The sequence below is a fragment of the Cyprinodon tularosa genome, unplaced genomic scaffold, assembly GCF_016077235.1.
Source record: "Cyprinodon tularosa strain WSP-4 unplaced genomic scaffold, ASM1607723v1 ctg1423, whole genome shotgun sequence".
Taxonomy (NCBI): Eukaryota; Metazoa; Chordata; class Actinopteri; order Cyprinodontiformes; family Cyprinodontidae; genus Cyprinodon; species Cyprinodon tularosa.
This window is the reverse complement of record NW_024038247.1, coordinates 81,628-101,088: the sequence shown is the minus strand read 5'-3', so window position 1 is coordinate 101,088 and position 19,461 is coordinate 81,628. Positions and strand designations below refer to the sequence as shown.

At 52.0% G+C, this 19,461-nt stretch overlaps 1 protein-coding gene across 4 annotated transcripts in view; it reads right to left on the bottom strand.

Annotated features, from left to right (window-relative positions):
- Positions 1–13,513, bottom strand: part of wdr33 (WD repeat domain 33) — a 29,628-nt gene extending 16,115 nt beyond the window's left edge. For 2 of the 4 annotated variants that reach the window (XM_038278629.1, XM_038278628.1), the window contains exons 1-14: positions 12,098–12,301; positions 11,955–12,023; positions 11,774–11,878; positions 11,602–11,697; positions 11,139–11,290; positions 7,546–7,643; positions 7,345–7,471; positions 7,118–7,272; positions 2,184–2,262; positions 1,999–2,109; positions 1,825–1,919; positions 1,653–1,739; positions 1,435–1,574; positions 1,209–1,364 (exon numbers count right to left, since the gene is read on the bottom strand). In XM_038278629.1, the coding sequence (XP_038134557.1) occupies positions 1,209–1,364; positions 1,435–1,574; positions 1,653–1,739; positions 1,825–1,919; positions 1,999–2,109; positions 2,184–2,262; positions 7,118–7,272; positions 7,345–7,471; positions 7,546–7,643; positions 11,139–11,290; positions 11,602–11,697; positions 11,774–11,878; positions 11,955–12,023; positions 12,098–12,301 (1,674 nt within the window). Of the gene's footprint in view, positions 1–1,208; positions 1,365–1,434; positions 1,575–1,652; positions 1,740–1,824; positions 1,920–1,998; positions 2,110–2,183; positions 2,263–7,117; positions 7,273–7,344; positions 7,472–7,545; positions 7,644–11,138; positions 11,291–11,601; positions 11,698–11,773; positions 11,879–11,954; positions 12,024–12,097; positions 12,342–13,261 lie in introns of those variants that run through there. The other 2 variants (XM_038278627.1, XM_038278626.1) reach the window with 2 other exon arrangements.
- Positions 13,514–19,461: the final 5,948 nt, after the last annotated feature.

Genomic DNA, 19,461 nt, shown 5'->3' with positions numbered 1-19,461 from the left:
GCCTGGGGTTAAAGGTCTGACCCTGAGTGGCAGTCTGGGGTTAAAGGTCTGACCCTGAGTGGCAGTCTGTGAGGCTCCAACTCAGAACCTCAGAGCTCCAACCACTAGGCCGCCACCTCCCCATCTAAACCCTGACAGCTGATTTAACCAACTAGCCACTCCTTTAATTAGAACTTTTATTATTATTATTAAAGCATTTTAAATGCCACAATAACCACATTTAATGAATTTTAATGCCAGTTAAGGCCTTCTTTAAAAAATAATTTAATGGAAACCCTGAATATAATTTAGCTTCCAGATGCCTCCTTAACATGTTGCTCTGTGCACCTGATGAATGAAGCGTTTGTGTTTATTACCACTACAGTACGAATCCATCATCAAACCATTCAGGGCCGTCGTTTCAGATTTCTATAGTTCTCATCTAGATCCACTGCAATCTGAGCAACGGTTAGACAGACTAAAGGCCCATTCATACCTCACGTAAAAGACGGATACGGATACGTGTGGAGTGTTTCATACGTTCTAACCGTCGATTTCGTCCGTACTTTGACACGAAAATTGGGAGCTTACGCTTACGGACGAAACGGATCAATACGGAGCAATACTACCGGAAACGGTGGGGGCGCTATTGAGTTTTTAGTACAAAATGTCAACAAAATCAGGTCTTGGACCATCGCCATGTTTTGATCAATGACGAATCATTGGCGCCCAGCACTGCCACCTAGAGGAAATACGGGTTATTGCGCACCTCAACGGACGGAGGTATGAAGGAGTCAACGGATAGAACGTACGGACAGAAATACGGACGTGCAGGCCAAACGTGAGGTATGAATGGGCCTTAACGCTGACCCACATCCATCATCCATTTCCAGCAGAACCAGCCAGCTTTCCCTGCTGCCCGACCTGATGGACCCGGACAGGAAGGAAGAGCGGACCCCGCAGAGCTGACCCCGCAGAGCGGACCCCGCAGAGCTGACCCCGCAGAGCTGACCCCGCAGAGCCGACCCCGCAGAGCCGACCCCGCAGAGCGGACCCCGCAGAGCTGACCCCGCAGAGCTGACCCCGCAGAGCTGACCCCGCAGAGCTGACCCCCAGAGCTGACCCCGCAGAGCAGACCCCGCAGAGCTGACCCCGCAGAGCGGCTCCTGCAGAGCCGACCCCGCAGAGCGGCTCCTGTAGCGTCTGGACTGAGGGGAAGCAGCGGTTACCTCCAGCAGCTGAGGGTTGGTGTACTGCAGCGCCGCCATCTCCTGCTCCAGCTCCGCCTGCGTCTTCTTCTTCCCGTCCACCTTCTGCTCCAGGGCTCGCTCTTTGGACATCTCTGAGGACGGAGGCATCATGGGAACCTTGTTCTCCGCCCAGGCCTGCAGGTAAACACCCAGCGTCAGCGGCCGTGGTCACATGGCGGCGGCGTGGTTGGGGGGTAGAGCGTACCTGCTGGAACTGAGCCGGGATGGGTTTGGCGTAGGGGACCTTCTTCTGGGGAACCTTCTTGGAGTCCTTGCCCATCACCTCGTCCACGCCCCAGTCCAGTCCAGGGATGGACATCTCCACGTCCAGGGCCGCCTCCTTGCCTGCAGACGGAGGAAGACCTGAGGCTGCGGTTCTGGTGGCCGGGCCGAGCCGGGCCGAGCCGTGTCTCCACTACTTACTGCTCTGCTCCTCCTCCATGGCCGCCTTCAGCTGCTCGGGGATTCCCATCCCAGGGATGGTGGCCAGGCTGTTGGGCTCCACGTCGTCTGCACACAGAGACAGCGTTCACACGCAGGTTCTGAAGGTTCTGAAGCGCAGACCGTCTGCTGCGTCTGGCCGCCTGCGGCTTACCGTACTCCACGCCGTCCTCTGACATGCCGGGCAGCAGGTTCAGGTTGTAGCGGTCCCTCATTTTGTCCCCGGGTCGATTCCTGGTCCAAAACTTACTGCAGAACAGAACCGACAGAGAAGTTAGCGGAGTGATCCGGTTCTGGACTGAAACGGCTCCGGTACCGGCGTGCCTACCTGGTGTGGTCGTTAGAACCAGAGCAGAGGATGTGACCCAGCGGGTGCCAGGCCAGACTCCAGATCATCCCTTCATGAGCCACCTCCATGCCGCCCACCTCCTTCTCCACGCTGCGACACACAGAGACAGGCTGATGACTGCCGGGTCAGAACCCAGAGAGGTTCTGCTGCTCCAGCGTTCTTACCCCACATGCCAGAAGAGCAGCGAGCCGTCTGAGCCTCCGCTGGCGAACAGGCCTTCATGGACAGGATGCCAGGCGACGGCTGATGGAAGGACAGAGACCAGAGGGTTAGATCAGGACCTGCAGGGGGCGGAGCCTCAGATGCTGCTCATTGGCTGATTCACACAGGAAACGCTTCCTGCTGCTGCTAACTTCTAAACGCTGTCTGTGCTAGCTACTGTCCTGACCCCTGACCTCTCCACCTGTTGATAGTGGGGAGAAATATCAGCTAAATAACAGGAAGTCTCTAGATGTTCATGACTGCGAACCCTCAGCAGCAGCAGGGGGCGCTGTGTCCGCCATGTTTTACTGATTCCCCTAATCGCTCTGAGCTGAAACTGTCCTCACTGAGGGAGGAGCTTAGAGCGCCATAAACCAAGCTTTACCCACAACGCTAGCTCCTGCTCCCACCTGGTCCCGCTCGGCCCCTGACCCACCTGTAGCCCCCTTATTATGGCCCCTGACCCACCTGTAGCCCCCTTATTGTGGCCCCTGACCCACCTGTAGCCCCCTTATTGTGGCCCCTGACCCACCTGTAGCCCCCTTATTGTGGCCCCTGACCCACCTCTAGCCTCCTTATTGTGGCCCCTGACCCACCTGATCTGAGCCTCCTTATTGTGGCCCCTGACCCACCTGATCTGAGCCTCCTTATTGTGGCCCCTGACCCACCTGTAGCGTCCTTATTGTGGCCCCTGACCCACCTGTAGCCCCCTTATTGTGGCCCCTGACCCACCTCTAGCCTCCTTATTGTGGCCCCTGACCCACCTGATCTGAGCCTCCTTATTGTGGCCCCTGACCCACCTGATCTGAGTCTCCTTATTGTGGCCCCTGACCCACCTGTAGCCTCCTTATTGTGGCCCCTGACCCACCTGTAGCCCCCTTATTGTGGCCCCTGACCCACCTGTAGCCCCCTTATTGTGGCCCCTGACCCACCTCTAGCCTCCTTATTGTGGCCCCTGACCCACCTGATCTGAGCCTCCTTATTGTGGCCCCTGACCCACCTGATCTGAGCCTCCTTATTGTGGCCCCTGACCCACCTGTAGCGTCCTTATTGTGGCCCCTGACCCACCTGTAGCCTCCTTATTGTGGCCCCTGACCCACCTGTAGCCTCCTAATTGTGGCCCCTGACCCACCTGTAGCCCCCTTCTTGTTGCCCCTGACCCACCTGTAGCCTCCTTATTGTGGCCCCTGACCCACCTGATCTGAGTCTCCTTATTGTGGCCCCTGACCCACCTGTAGCCCCCTTATTGTGGCCCCTGACCCACCTGTAGCCCCCTTCTTGTGGCCCCTGACCCACCTGTAGCCCCCTTCTTGTGGCCCCTGACCCACCTGTAGCCTCCTTCCTGTGGCCCCTGACCCACCTGTAGCCTCCTTCTTGTGGCCCCTGACCCACCTGTAGCCCCCTTCTTGTGGCCCCTGACCCACCTGTAGCCCCCTTCTTGTGGCCCCTGACCCACCTGTAGCCTCCTTCCTGTGGCCCCTGACCCACCAGATCTGAGTCTCCTTATTGTGGCCCCTGACCCACCTGTAGCCCCCTTATTGTGGCCCCTGACCCACCTGTAGCCCCCTTATTGTGGCCCCTGACCCACCTGTAGCCTCCTTATTGTGGCCCCTGACCCACCTGTAGCCCCCTTATTGTGGCCCCTGACCCACCTGTAGCCCCCTTCTTGTGGCCCCTGACCCACCTGTAGCCCCCTTCTTGTGGCCCCTGACCCACCTGTAGCCCCCTTCTTGTGGCCCCTGACCCACCTGTAGCCTCCTTCTTGTGGCCCCTGACCCACCTGATCTGAGTCTCCTTATTGTGGCCCCTGACCCACCTGTAGCCCCCTTCTTGTGGCCCCTGACCACCTGTAGCCCCCTTCTTGTGGCCCCTGACCACCTGTAGCCTTCTTGTGGCCCCTGACCCACCTGTAGCCTCCTTCTTGTGGCCCCTGACCCACCTGTAGCCTCCTTCTTGTGGCCCCTGACCCACCTGTAGCCCCCTTCTTGTGGCCCCTGACCACCTGTAGCCTTCTTGTGGCCCCTGACCCACCTGTAGCCCCCTTCTTGTGGCCCCTGACCACCTGTAGCCCCCTTCTTGTGGCCCCTGACCCACCTGTAGCCCCCTTATTGTGGCCCCTGACCCACCTGTAGCCCCCTTATTGTGGCCCCTGACCCACCTCTAGCCTCCTTATTGTGGCCCCTGACCCACCTGATCTGAGCCTCCTTATTGTGGCCCCTGACCCACCTGATCTGAGCCTCCTTATTGTGGCCCCTGACCCACCTGTAGCGTCCTTATTGTGGCCCCTGACCCACCTGTAGCCTCCTTATTGTGGCCCCTGACCCACCTGTAGCCTCCTAATTGTGGCCCCTGACCCACCTGTAGCCCCCTTCTTGTGGCCCCTGACCCACCTGTAGCCTCCTTCTTGTTGCCCCTGACCCACCTGTAGCCTCCTTCTTGTGGCCCCCTGACCCACCTGATCTGAGTCTCCTTATTGTGGCCCCTGACCCACCTGTAGCCCCCTTATTGTGGCCCCTGACCCACCTGTAGCCCCCTTATTGTGGCCCCTGACCCACCTGTAGCCTCCTTCCTGTGGCCCCTGACCCACCTGTAGCCTCCTTCTTGTGGCCCCTGACCCACCTGTAGCCCCCTTCTTGTGGCCCCTGACCCACCTGTAGCCCCCTTCTTGTGGCCCCTGACCCACCTGTAGCCTCCTTCCTGTGGCCCCTGACCCACCTGATCTGAGTCTCCTTATTGTGGCCCCTGACCCACCTGTAGCCCCCTTATTGTGGCCCCTGACCCACCTGTAGCCCCCTTATTGTGGCCCCTGACCCACCTGTAGCCTCCTTATTGTGGCCCCTGACCCACCTGTAGCCCCCTTATTGTGGCCCCTGACCCACCTGTAGCCCCCTTCTTGTGGCCCCTGACCCACCTGTAGCCCCCTTCTTGTGGCCCCTGACCCACCTGTAGCCCCCTTCTTGTGGCCCCTGACCCACCTGTAGCCTCCTTCTTGTGGCCCCTGACCCACCTGATCTGAGTCTCCTTATTGTGGCCCCTGACCCACCTGTAGCCCCCTTCTTGTGGCCCCTGACCACCTGTAGCCCCCTTCTTGTGGCCCCTGACCACCTGTAGCCTTCTTGTGGCCCCTGACCCACCTGTAGCCTCCTTCTTGTGGCCCCTGACCCACCTGTAGCCTCCTTCTTGTGGCCCCTGAACACCTGTAGCCCCCTTCTTGTGGCCCCTGACCACCTGTAGCCTCCTTCTTGTGGCCCCTGACCACCTGTAGCCTCCTTCTTGTGGCCCCTGACCACCTGTAGCCCCCTTCTTGTGGCCCCTGACCACCTGTAGCCTCCTTCTTGTGGCCCCTGACCACCTGTAGCCTTCTTGTGGCCCCTGACCCACCTGTAGCCTCCTTCTTGTGGCCCCTGACCCACCTGTAGCCCCCTTCTTGTGGCCCCTGACCCACCTGTAGCCTCCTTCTTGTGGCCCCTGACCCACCTGTAGCATCCTTCTTGTGGCCCCTGACCCACCTGTAGCCTCCTTCTTCTGGCCCCTGACCACCTGTAGCCCCCTTCTTATGGCCCCTGACCACCTGTAGCCTTCTTGTGGCCCCTGACCACCTGTAGCCTTCTTGTGGCCCCTGACCACCTGTAGCCTTCTTGTGGCCCCTGACCCACCTGTAGCCTCCTTCTTGTGGCCCCTGACCCACCTGTAGCCTCCTTCTTGTGGCCCCTGACCCACCTGTAGCCTCCTTCTTGTGGCCCCTGACCACCTGTAGCCTCCTTATTGTGGCCCCTGACCACCTGTAGCCTCCTTCTTGTGGCCCCTGACCACCTGTAGCCCCCTTCTTGTGGCCCCTGACCACCTGTAGCCCCCTTCTTGTGGCCCCTGACCACCTGTAGCCTTCTTGTGGCCCCTGACCCACCTGTAGCCCCCTTCTTGTGGCCCCTGACCACCTGTAGCCCCCTTCTTGTGGCCCCTGACCACCTGTAGCCTCCTTCTTGTGGCCCCTGACCACCTGTAGCCTCCTTCTTGTGGCCCCTGACCCACCTGTAGCCCCCTTCTTGTGGCCCCTGACCACCTGTAGCCTCCTTCTTGTGGCCCCTGACCCACCTGTAGCATCCTTCTTGTGGCCCCTGACCACCTGTAGCCCCCTTCTTGTGGCCCCTGACCACCTGTAGCCCCCTTCTTGTGGCCCCTGACCACCTGTAGCCCCCTTCTTGTGGCCCCTGACCCACCTGTAGCCTCCTTCTTGTGGCCCCTGACCACCTGTAGCCCCCTTCTTGTGGCCCCTGACCACCTGTAGCCCCCTTCTTGTGGCCCCTGACCACCTGTAGCCCCCTTCTTGTGGCCCCTGACCACCTGTAGCCTTCTTGTGGCCCCTGACCCACCTGTAGCCTCCTTCTTGTGGCCCCTGACCCACCTGTAGCCTCCTTCTTCTGGCCCCTGAACACCTGTAGCCCCCTTCTTGTGGCCCCTGACCACCTGTAGCCTTCTTGTGGCCCCTGACCCACCTGTAGCCCCCTTCTTGTGGCCCCTGACCACCTGTAGCCCCCTTCTTGTGGCCCCTGACCACCTGTAGCCTCCTTCTTGTGGCCCCTGACCACCTGTAGCCTTCTTGTGGCCCCTGACCCACCTGTAGCCTCCTTCTTGTGGCCCCTGACCCACCTGTAGCCCCCTTCTTGTGGCCCCTGACCACCTGTAGCCTCCTTCTTGTGGCCCCTGACCCACCTGTAGCATCCTTCTTGTGGCCCCTGACCACCTGTAGCCCCCTTCTTGTGGCCCCTGACCACCTGTAGCCCCCTTCTTGTGGCCCCTGACCACCTGTAGCCCCCTTCTTGTGGCCCCTGACCACCTTTAGCCTCCTTCTTGTTGCCCCTGACCACCTGTAGCCCCCTTCTTGTGGCCCCTGACCCACCTGTAGCCTCCTTCTTGTGGCCCCTGAACACCTGCAGCTCCTCCTTCAGGTTGCGGATGTCGAACAGCTTACACAGGTGATCTCTGGACGCCGTCAGCAGCCAGTTCCCGTTCAGGTTCCACTTCACCTCCATCACTGTGTTCTTGTGGGCGTGGCTAAGGACAGAGAGGCGGGACAGTGAGGTTCTGAAGGTCCAGGAAGGTTCAGACGGGTTCTGGTCCACTTACAGCGTGGCCAGACTCTGGCCCGTCTTCGGGTCCCAGAACTTGATGGGCTGCTGGCTGTCCTTGCTGCCCGACACCACCAGGCCTTTGGTCGGGTGCCAGTCCACACACTTCACGTCGGCGCCGTGACCTGAACGAGGACAGAACAGGCTCATTGGAGCGGGACGCCACGGCGCCGTCCTGCGACAGCAACAGAACCAGTACCTCTGAGGATCCGCTCCTCGTGGCAGCGCAGGAAGTCCCAGATCCGGACGGTTCCGTCATCGGAGCAGGTGGCAAACTTGTTGTCGGTGGGAGAGAAGCTGCAGAGGAGGAGCAGAGTTAGACTTCTGGACCATCAGAACCGACCCGCCCTGCAGTCATCCAGAACCCCGCCCCCTGCTGCTGCTGCGCCGTCACTGCACCCACAGGGCACAGGTCCGATCTGAAGCAGCACCACCTGATCCCCCAGAACCACGTCTGTCTGCCTTACAGTTCTGGTGCCGCAGGTTGGACGGGTCTGAGCCTTGGTTCTGGTTCTGACCCAGTCTGAGAGGCTAACACCTGGCTGGATAAGATCAAAGAGCGGTTCTTCTAAATCGGACCTGGGACCAGGCTTACAGGAAAGATCCGAACGGGTTCTGTTAGCCAGCCGGACCTGGTCAGATTCTATCCAACATGGATCAGAACCAGACAGAATGAGCCGCATGACCCGATCAGCAGCAGAACATCCGGACCTGCTGGCCCGAGACCCGGTTTAACCAGAACCGGGAGTGGGACGGGCCAGGCTAAAACGGGTCAAAAGGAAGGTTCTGAAGGAGGATCAGATGAGATCCAGCAGAACCCTGAAGGTTCTGGTCGGGATATGATCAGAACCACCTGGGTTTTCAGACGTTCCTCCGAGCAGAACCGGTTCTGAAAGGATTGTTAGAGAAGAACCAGCAGCTCGTAAACTGGGTCCAAATGGTTCTGGTTCTGTAAAGCTGCCTGCTAAAGAAACCGTGATCATCATCATCCTCTGAGAAGATTCATCAGTTGAAACCAAACCGTTTCCGACCCACCGCCCGGGTGGTTCCGACCCGCCAGGATGGTTCCGACCCGCCATCCGGGTGGTTCTGACCCGTATGGTTCCGACCCGCCGCCCTGATGGTTCCGACCCGCCGCCCGGGTGGTTCCGACCCGCCCGGATGGTTCCGACCCGCCGCCCGGGTGGTTCCGACCCGCCTGGATGGTTCCGACCCGCCATCCGGGTGGTTCTGACCCGTATGGTTCCGACCCGCCGCCCTGATGGTTCCGACCCCCCGCCCTGATGGTTCCGACCCGCCGCCCGGGTGGTTCCGACCCGCCGCCTGGGTGGTTCCGACCCGCCGCCTGGGTGGTTCCGACCCGCCGCCTGGGTGGTTCTGGGTGAGCCAGGGTGAAACACCAGACATGGTCTCCATGGCAACCATCTGTTGTCCTCTGGTTGCCATCACCAACAGATAGAGCAGAGGTCCAACTGGATCCAGAACCGGGTTCAGGTGGGGGCGGTACCTCGATTCTGGAACCAGTTCTTCTGTAAAGAAGGTTCTGATCATGGAGCCCAGATTGATCCGGGTCAGAATCACATGGAGAGCTCAGGGTCGGAGCCAGCGTTCTGATGGGCCCATTAGGGCCGGTTCTGGAGGATCCAAGCAGAACCACCACAGGTTCTGAGGCTGCGGGTCATGGAGCTGTAGAAACAGAACCGCCACGCTGCAGCTGGGTCTGAGCGGCGGCAGACGTTCACGGAGCTCTGAATCCATCAGAACCGGTCCAGAAGAACAGCCTCCAGCTTCTGACCCGGTTTGGAGAATGGAGCTGAAGGTTCTGCTCCTCTGACCCAAACCGACGGTTCTGATGGACTGTCTGCTGCTCCTGGACCGTTTGGGTCCAGGAGCAGCAGACAGTCTGTCAGCAGAACCCAGGAAGGAGCACCGAGCTACTGGACCGGCTAACAGCGCTGACCCGGTCGGCCCCATCTGGACAGAGCAGAATCCTGGTTCTGATCCGACCCGCCCCATCACTGGACCTTCAGAAATGCTGATAATCCAAGAACTGGAACCAGAACCAGAGCTGACCCAACTGGGGCTGCAACAACGAATCGATAAAATCGACTTTTAAAAGCTTTGGCAACGAATTTCATCATCGATTAGTTGAGTCGCGTGATTAATGCGTCATCCGCTGCCGCCGTCACCATTGCCGTGGGATGTTTACCCTCAGCGTCCAGACTGCAAATGAAGCGCGCAAGTTGATCACAATAATTAAATAGTAAAGTAAAAAAAGTCGTAACATACAACTTTTGTAAAAACAAATGAACATGGCGCGGAAGCGCCACTGTTATGATGCAGCAGCTGAAAAGGAAACACGTTGGAGCCTTCGATGGCGGTGAAGAGAGCTGATCAGCAGGGTGAGCGGCCATGTTTGTTTGGTTTTAAAGTGGGGGAAACGTAACGTTAGTTTCTCAGGTAGCTCATCTGATGCTTTCCTTACCGTGTTAGTAGATTACAGACAGTGATAAGGTTGGCTACTTATTTTACTTTTAATTTCATTTGAATTAGCTTAAGCAGCGTTTATATTTTCTTTATAAATAAATTAACTTGCAAATTATGAGGGCAAGGCTTTTCAAGTTTAAATCTTCTGGCAAAGATAAAGTAAAGAAGATCCTGCAATTTATGGAAGTAAAGCAGAATAAAATCCAGCAAGATCAGTAATATGTCAATTAATTATCTGCCACATTCCCATGTAAATATCTGTCTTTGGAGGATGTGTTTTTTACCACCCCTAGTTCTCTCATTTTTATTCCAAATACAATTTATAATTTGAATCACAGGGCTATTTTTATCTCTATGGTTCAGTATTTTCTCAAGTAGCAACTTTAACTGCTATACTTTCCTGTCTTAAAAGGCAGAACTCTTCTAGTCTAAAAAAACTCATTTGTTGAAATGGGGGGGCCTATTGTTTGAACCCCTTAGGGGCTTTAAAAAACAAAAATGTCTTTTTTTGCGCTTTATGAAACAAAGTAGCCTATATTTTGTGGATGTACAGCTACATTTCTCATGTAAGTTTGCGTAGTTTTAACACAAACATTTATTTTTCATATTGCACCAGTACAGTTAATGAGCAACCTGTACTTGTGTGCTTGTTTGTTCTGTCCAAAATGTTTATTTTGGAATAAAGAGGTTAATATAAAAAATATTTTTTGTCCGATTCATCGATTAATCGAAAAAATAATCGGCCGATTCATCGATTTTTAAAATAATCGTTAGTTGCAGCCCTAGAATCAACTCAATATGAGCTCAGTGGCTCCAATCCAGAACGGTTCTGATCCGGCTGGTCTGAGAACTCATCGGACCTTCCTCTGGTTCTGGAAGCGTTTTGAGTTCCACTAGAACCTATCAGAACCTTTAATCTCAGGGTCAACATGACTGAAGGAGGTTCTCTACAGCCCCACTGCATCATGGGAAACGTAGTCTGAGCTGCAGACGCAGCAGTGGGAGCTGGATTTAAACATCAGCTGCAGAGAGAACCGAACCAAACCGGGCCAAGCAGAACTTTACTGATCCCTAGCAGAACTTTATCTTTCCAACGGGCCTAGCAGAACTTTATTGATCCCTAACTGAACTTTATTGATCCCTAGCAGAACTTTATTGATCCCTTTATTGATCACGGGGCTGGCCCAGTGTGAGGAGGATAACTTTATTCAGAACTGGGCCCTTGGTGCAGTAATGAGCAGCTGGCTGCAGCAGGGAGCGGCGCCCCCTGGTGGCCTGAGCTACAGAGAGAGGAAGGAAGGTAACCTGGCTTCTCTAATGGCCTCCTTGTGAGCCTGGAACATCTTCACGTTGTTCATGTTGGACTGCCAGTACTTGACGTAGCCGCTGTGGTCCGCCGTCAGCATCCACATGTCGTTGTGGGACCAGGTCATGGCGCGCACCGGGCTGTCGTGGGCCTGCAGACACAGAGGGGGGCGGGGGGTTAGGTGGTTGCTCAAACCAGAACCGCACAGAGAACCGAGGTTCTGCTGCACCACAGACCGACAGACCGGGTTCTCTAGAGGGTTCTAAAGACGATCCAGTGGAATGAGTTTAGAGCATGACATCACTGGTGACTGCAACCAATCAGATCACAGCGGGCTGACACCGTTTGGACCTGGAACCGCTTCAGGAGTCCAGAGAACAGTTCTGAATCATCTCCCCCACGGGTCTGATAGAACCGGCAGCGGTTCTGGAGGGCCCGGCTGCCCTGCCTGTGGACCTTTACCTGCAGGATGGTCTCAAAGTTGAAGGTGAGTCCGTTCCACAGGGTGAACTCTCCGCTGGACGCTCCGGTCACCAGGCGCCGGCCCTCAGGGGTCCACTGCACACAGAACCAGCAGAACCGCTTAGATCCAAACACAAACAGGAAGTGATGCGACACGGCAGCGGCGGCTCACCCTGATGACGAAGACGGGACACTTGACCTTGTTGGTGGAGGTTCTGACGAACTTGGTGGTGACGGCGTTCATGGGGTTGTTCAGCATGCCCAGCGGGGGAACCAGCTGCAGAGAGAACACAGAGTCAGGTTCTGACCCAGACCGCCCGCCCGGGCCGGGCCTCGCCACCGTCAGGACTCACGTCATTATAGCAGCCGGCGTCCGGTTGGATGGCCCTCAGGTCCCGCTGGTCCCGCTGCCACAGGCGGTTCTGAAAACAGGCAAAGTGGAGTGGTTAAGGCGGGTCAGAACCGCGCTGAGCCCAGCGGGCGGACAGCGGCGTACCTCCAGGTATCTGATGACAGACGGGTTGTAGTCGATGGTCTTCCTGTTCACAGCCTTCCTCATGCGCTTCCCGTCGAAGGTCAGCTGCTGCATGGCCTGCTGCTGCGCGAAGTCCGGCCGCTTGTAGAACACCTGCCGCGGCGCCTGGTGCTGGAACCGCGGCATGTGGAAGAAGCGCTGCGGCGAGCCCACGTCCGTCGCCATGGTGACCAGACCAGCCTGCAGCGGACGGACGAGAAACCACCTGTTTATTACAGATTACACAGTCCAGGTTAAGCAGTCCAGATTAAGCAGTCCAGGTTAAGCAGTCCAGATTAAGCAGTCCAGATTAAGCAGTCCAGGTTAAGCAGTCCGGATTAAATAGTCCGGATTAAATAGTCCGGATTAAACAGTCCGGATTAAACTGTCCGGATTAAACAGTCCAGTCCAGATTAAACTGTCCGGATTAAACTGTCCTGATTAAGCAGTCCAGTCCAGATTAAACTGTCCGGATTAAACTGTCCGGATTAAGCAGTCCAGTCCAGATTAAACAGTCCAGATTAAGCAGTCCAGATTAAGCAGTCCAGATTAAACAGTCCAGATTGAACAGTCCAGTCCATCCATGCCAGCTGTAGTCACGTGCAGCCACTAAATGACAACAGCAGCGGACATCCAGGAGTGATGCTCCTTCAGGACCAGGACCAGCCGCTCCTGGAATGAGCATCACTCCTGGAGATCATCCCAGTTTAAAGCTCAGCTTCCGGGTTTGAAGCACTGTAACCCAGGCTGGTTCCTCTGGCTCATCCTGCCGCTGCTTTCGCTTTAAATCGGAACTTTAACGTGTTTCCAATCAGCGAACCTTAGCTAGCAGGGTTCAGGTCCACTGCTCTGGGTTTGTTCTGTGGATCTGGCCCCATGAGTCGCTCCATCCCGGTTCGGGTTGATCAGAACCTTCTCCGGGTTCCTGCTAATGGAGCAGCAGGGGAGCTAAGGGGTTAGCCGCAGCAGCTAGCAGGCTAAACCAGAGCAGGAGGGACGGAGAAGCGCGGCGGCTCCTCCGCCGGAACCCATAAGAGAGGCTAAAACTAGCGCTGGTTCGGTGGTTCTCAGCACCGAGTCCCGGTTCGGTCCAGCTCCTGGATCTGAGTGGATTTAATGGCGGCGGCTGCTCCGACAGAAACTCACCAACAATCTGCAGAGCGCAGCTAGCTAGCTGTTAGCTAGCTGTTAGCTACAAGCTAGGTTCTCCTGGAAACCTTCCTCTGGAGAACCATGAGCGGCTATCGGCAGATTAATGGGAACAGATTTTATTTATTCGGATTAAGATGATTTATGTCCTAATTTCACCAGAATAAGCATTTTAACCGCCAGCGGGCTGCATCATGACGCCTCTTCTTCTTGGGCCGAGTGCAAAGCATTCTGGGACATATCTATTCAACGGGCGGGATGTAGCGCCGGCGTCATCCGCAAAGGATCATGGGAAACGAAGCCCCGAGTCCAAACGCATACAACTAGGCTGTGTTCCAATTCATGGGCTGCATCCTCCAAGGACGCGGTCTACCTGGACTGGATCCTTCGAAGTCCTTGAAAATAAGGAGACCGGAAGAGTTTTGGCTGTGAATACGACCAGGTCTAACATGTTGCCTAGCAACCGTGTCAGTTGACACACAAAGCAGGAAAAGAATCAATACCGAACTTTTCAAAACTGTTTCTTTTTAACTTTAAAAAAAAAAAAATTATTACAAAGTGAACAAAGACTGATTTATTCCAGAGTGGAATAAAGGTTCCAACCAGCGGGAGCAGGAACAGATAAAATCAAATGTAATTATAATTCAATTCAATTCAGTTTATTTCTATAGCGCCAAATTCACAACACATGTCATCTCAAGGCACTTTCCAGTTCACCAGATTGATTCAAAGTTTTCTATCTAAGGAAAACCAGCTTATTGCATCGACTCATTGACTCTTCAGCAATCCCTCACACTAAGCATGCTTGTAGCGACAGTGGAGAGGAAAAACTCCCTTTTAACAGGAAGAAACCTCCAGCAGAACCAGGCTCAGTGTGAGCGGCCATCTGCTGAGGCCCACTGGGCTTCAAGGAGACAGAAGCAGACATAGAAAAAGAAGCATAGATACAAAAGGCAACTGTCAACCAGCTCCACAGGCGGCCCCGTCCAGGAAACACACAGCCAGGCAGACGAGCTCCGAGCCAGCTCCCATGTCAGAGGATGAAGAGAGCACATCCAGTTAGTCACAGTTAGAGAAACAGGACTACACTGGAAAACAGGCCAAGCTCCAGCATCTAGAAACAAAGGTGTTGATGGCAGCAGCACAGCTGATATTTCTCTCCAGGATGGAGTCACAGCCAAACAGGAAAAGACCAGATGAAGCTACTATGAGAAAAAGCAGAGAGAGCAGAACGTTAGAGATTGAACTAACAGATTCTGCAGAGTGGGAGAATAGAGATAGAATGAAGCAGAATGATGAAAAAGGGGTCCCTATGTCCTCCAGCAGTCTAAGCCTATAGCAGCAGAACTATAGAGATAGATCAGGATAACCTGAGCCACTCTAACTAGAAGCTTTATCAAAAGGAAAGTTTTAAGCCTAGCCTTAAAAGTAGACAGGGTGTCTGCCTCACGGACTAAAACTGGTAGTTGGTTCCACAGGAGAGGAGCCTGATAACTAAAAGATCTGCCTCACATTCTACTTTTAGAAATTCTAGGAACCACTAGTAAACCTGCAGATTGAGAGCGAAGTGCTCTGTTAGGAACATAAGGAACAATCAGATCTCTGATATCAGATGGAGCTTGGCCATTTAAGGCTTTATATGTGAGAAGGAGGATTTTAAATTCTATTCTGGATTTAACAGGAAGCCAATGAAGAGAAGCCAGGATAGGAGAGATATGATCTCTCTTTTTCATTTTCATCAGAACTCTGGCTGCAGCATTTTGGATCAGCTGAAGGCTTTTAACTACAGTCTGTGGACTTCCTGATAGTAAAGAATTACAATAGTCCAGCCTTGAAGTAACAAATGCATGGACTAGTTTCTCAGCATCACCCCTGGACAGGAGATTGCTCATTTTTGCAATATTCCTCAGATGAAAGAAGGAAATTCTAGAAACCTCTTTGATCTGGGATTTAAATGACAGGTCCTGATCAAAAACAACACCAAGATTTTTTACTTTATTATCTGAAATCAGTTTAATCCCATCCAAATGAAGTGGCTGACTAATCAGTTTCTTTTTCAGAGACTCTGGTCCAAAGACTATAACTTCTGTTTTGTCTGCATTCAGAAGCAGAAAGTTAAGAGTCATCCAGGTTTTTCTGTCTTCAGACATGCCTGTAATCTATGTAATGGGTTAGCTTCATCTGGATTATAGACAGATATAGCTGGGTATCATCAGCATAACAGTGGAAATTAATCCCATGCTGTCTAATAACTCTACCGATTGGGAGCATGTATAAAGTAAAGAGAATTGGTCCTAGCACTGATCCCTGTGGTACTCCACAGGTAACCTGTGAGCGTGTTGAAGATCTATCATTAACATGAACAAACTGAAATCGATCAGATAGATCAGATTTAAACCAGTCTAGAGCTGTTCCTTTAATTCCAACAAAATATTCAAGTCTTTCTAAAAGAATATTCTGATCAACTGGATCAAATGCAGCACTGAGATCCAACAGGACGAGCACAGATACAAGTCCATTATCTGAGGCCATGAGAATATCATTAGTGACTTTCACCAGAGCTGTTTCAGTGCTATGATGAGCTCTAAAGCCAGACTGAAACTCTTCAAAAAGTTCATTATGGTGGAAGTGATCGCAAACTTGTTTGGCAACTACTTTCTCAAGAATTTTGGATAAGAAAGGAAGATTGGATATAGGTCTATAATTGACCAAGTCATCTGGGTCAAGAGACGGTTTCTTAAGCGGAGGTTTAATTACAGCAACCTTAAAAGCTTTAGGTACATATCCCTGTAACAGAGATAGATTAATCACATCTAAAATGGAGGAGGAGATCAAAGGGAATACCTCCTTAAATAACCTGGTTGGAACTGGATCTAACATACAAGTTGAAGGCTTAGATGAAGACAATAATTTTGCTAATTCAGAAAGTTCAACTGGATCAAAGCGGTCTAAACCCGGTTCAGATTCCATGACTACCTCAGGTACAATCGCGGATAGAGGAGTGCTTATGATCTTATTTTTAATAAGATCAATCTTATTTATAAAGAATCCCATAAAATCATTGCTGCTAAGAGCAGGTGGAATGGACGGTTCAACAGAGCTATGGCTCTGGGTGAGTTTGGCAACTGTATTAAAAAGAAATCTAGGATTATTCTTATTCTCATCTATTAATGAGGAGAAGTATGCTGCTCTTGCTTTAGAAAGGGTCCTCTTATACAGCAGTAAACTATTTTTCCAGACTAGGAAGGACTCTCGCAGGCCTGTGGAGCGATATTTTCTCTCCAGTTTCCTAGCATTTTGCTTCAAAGTGCGCAGCTCTGCGAACCTTAGTCAGTTAAATAACCTGCTGCTGTCATTCTGCACATCTCTGATGTTGCTGCTATTTTCAAATATTCATTACTGGAAAAATGTCCATATCTGCATATTGGTTATTTATTCTCCAGGTGAACAGTTTGATATTGTTAAAAAACTTTAGAAAATTGTGTTGTTCATATTTTAACTCTTCCCTATAATGTTATTCTTATACATTTTCAAAGGTCCTCATTTGTGTGACCATTTTCAATAATCTTTCTGCTGCCGTAAATTTGCCCATTGTGGGACAATAAAGGGATTTTCTATTCTATTCAATTAAAGGTGTAGAAAGACTAACTGGATGTGCTCTCTTCATCCTCTGACATGGGAGCTGGCTCGGAGCTCGTCTGCCTGGCTGTGTGTTTCCTGGACGGGGCCGCCTGTGGAGCTGGTTGACAGTTGCCTTTTGTATCTATGCTTCTTTTTCTATGTCTGCTTCTGTCTCCTTGAACCCCAGTGGGCCTCAGCAGATGGCCGCTCACACTGAGCCTGGTTCTGCTGGAGGTTTCTTCCTGTTCAAAGGGAGTTTTTCCTCTCCACTGTCGCTACAAGCATGCTTAGTGTGAGGGATTGCTGAAGAGTCAATGAGTCGATGCAATCAGCTGGTTTTCCTTAGATAGAAAACTTTGAATCAATCTGACTGGATGATCTGGTTGAACTGGAAAGTGACCTGAGATGACATGATGTGAATTGGAGCTATAGAAATAAACTGAATAGAATGATATGAGCAAATCTTGGTCTCGCAATGAATCCTGGGATACCCAGGGTTATGGAGGATGCATCGGACCCGTCCTTTAAATTGAGCTAAAATAAGGACGCATTTGTCGGCCGCATAACGAGGAGTCTCTGAATCCAACCAGACCTCGGCGCCGTGCTATGACATCATCGGCCTTTGAATCTGACCTTCTGAGGACGCAGCCCATGAATTCGGACAGAGACTTTATCTCGCTCAGATTGCGTCATAAAAATATGCAGACTCGTGTGTCTTTTAGATAAAAAGATGATGTAAAGAACCTTACAAAACATCGCAGGCTAACAACCGAGGAAATAAGTATTAGAAGTAAATATTAGCCAGATGCTGAGCATTATGACCTGCTAACTTTTCTGATGTCAACAACCGGATGTTTTATTCGATTTTCTCATCATGGAATATATTCATTACTAATATGCTGGATTACTGTTAATCTGTGGACCCTCATGGATGAATAAGGTTTAAACAATTAAAGAAAGGATTATAAAACGGCCGCCTTCAAAGGGCCGTAGCCTTGGCTGCTTTGTTTGTTTACACTTTGACATCCTGCTATGTTCATTTCTAACTGTGCTTTGCTGGCTGTGTCCATAAAATGAACTTGGTGGTTGAATCTCAGCTTTCCAATGATTTCTAACATGTTTAAGGTGGAAAAAATGTCACTGGTGGAATTTTTTGCATCCTGAGTTATAACCCCCCCCCCCCCCTAACATCCACCAGGCTGGGATCAGATAAGCTGAATCACATTACTTTGTTCTGTTTAATCACAGGAGCCGTTAACTCAGTGAGAACCGTCTGTCAATATTATGGATTTTATGGATGGCTGCAGTTCCGGGTTCGATTCTGGGCCTGGGGTCTGTTTGCAGTGTGCATGTTCTCCCTGAGCATGTGTGGGTTCTCTCTGGGTACTCTGGCTTCCTCCCACAGTCCAGAAACATGACAGGGAATTTCTCATGAGGTGAAGGACATGGCGGGTCTTTAGGACAGTGCTCAACTTCTAGCAGATCATCAGTTATGTTGGAATGTTGCCTTTCTGGATCAAAACTCTCCAAGTCTTTGTCTGAGGATTCAGTCTGTTGAGCTGTGTTCTCCTCTGGTGGACCCGACAGCAAGTTGGTTTAGTTCATAACATTGTGAAAAATGTTGAGCTAAGCTTTGATGCCACATGGGGGACTGGTTCTCACCTGAAGGAGTTTTCCAAGCTGTGACCTCTGGTGCTTGGGTCCACTTCAGTGACTCTCCTCACTTCTTCCTCGTGGCAGAGAAGCATCTGGAAGCTTTCCATCCCACCTGGCTCTATCAAGTCATCTATCTGGTCACAGACTTTATTCTCATAATTTCACAACTTTATTCTCAAAATAGAAGAAAAATAAAACCCTCTAGCCTGACCCTAATACTCTGTCGTACAACAGTTGGCCGTTATACATGACAGGAGAAGAACACCCCAGAAGCTTTGCTTGCAGATTCACAAGCAAATGTTGCTGAGTTAGTTAACCCTGTGAAAACATTGCTTCTTAGGTTCATTTTCACTTCAATTTCAGATAACTTGCCTTGATTAGCGACAGTAAGGCGCATAAGACGGAGAATGTATCGCTCAGAAACTCCCAAATTGGAAGTTATAACTCCAACTATATTTCACTTTGGTTAAATAGTTGAAATCGTCTCATAGGCTCAGTGAGCTTCCTGTAGAGGAAGCGTCTGTTTCATCTGTGGGGGGGGGCACAGTGTGGCCCTGCTGTGAGTTCTGCACATTATATGTCAACATCTGACAATAGAATCTATCATATGTGTAACAATGGTGCAAATAGAGCTGAACCATCTAGAAAAAAGGATTATTGATAAAATAGAAATCCTATTAATCAATATGAGTAATGGTCAGAAAATCCAGAGCATACGATAGTAGCCATGAGCATTTAATGCTGCTGCTTAGTGCTAAAAATAAATAGATTCAAATGCAACCTTTCAACCAACATTTTACCAAAACTGTGATTCTTAAAAAAGAAGAAGTGCTTTGAACTTTGTGACGGCTGACTGAGCTTACCGGGTCTGCGTCTGTGATTGGTTGGGAGGACGTCGTTTTCTTTTTCTACTGAACCAA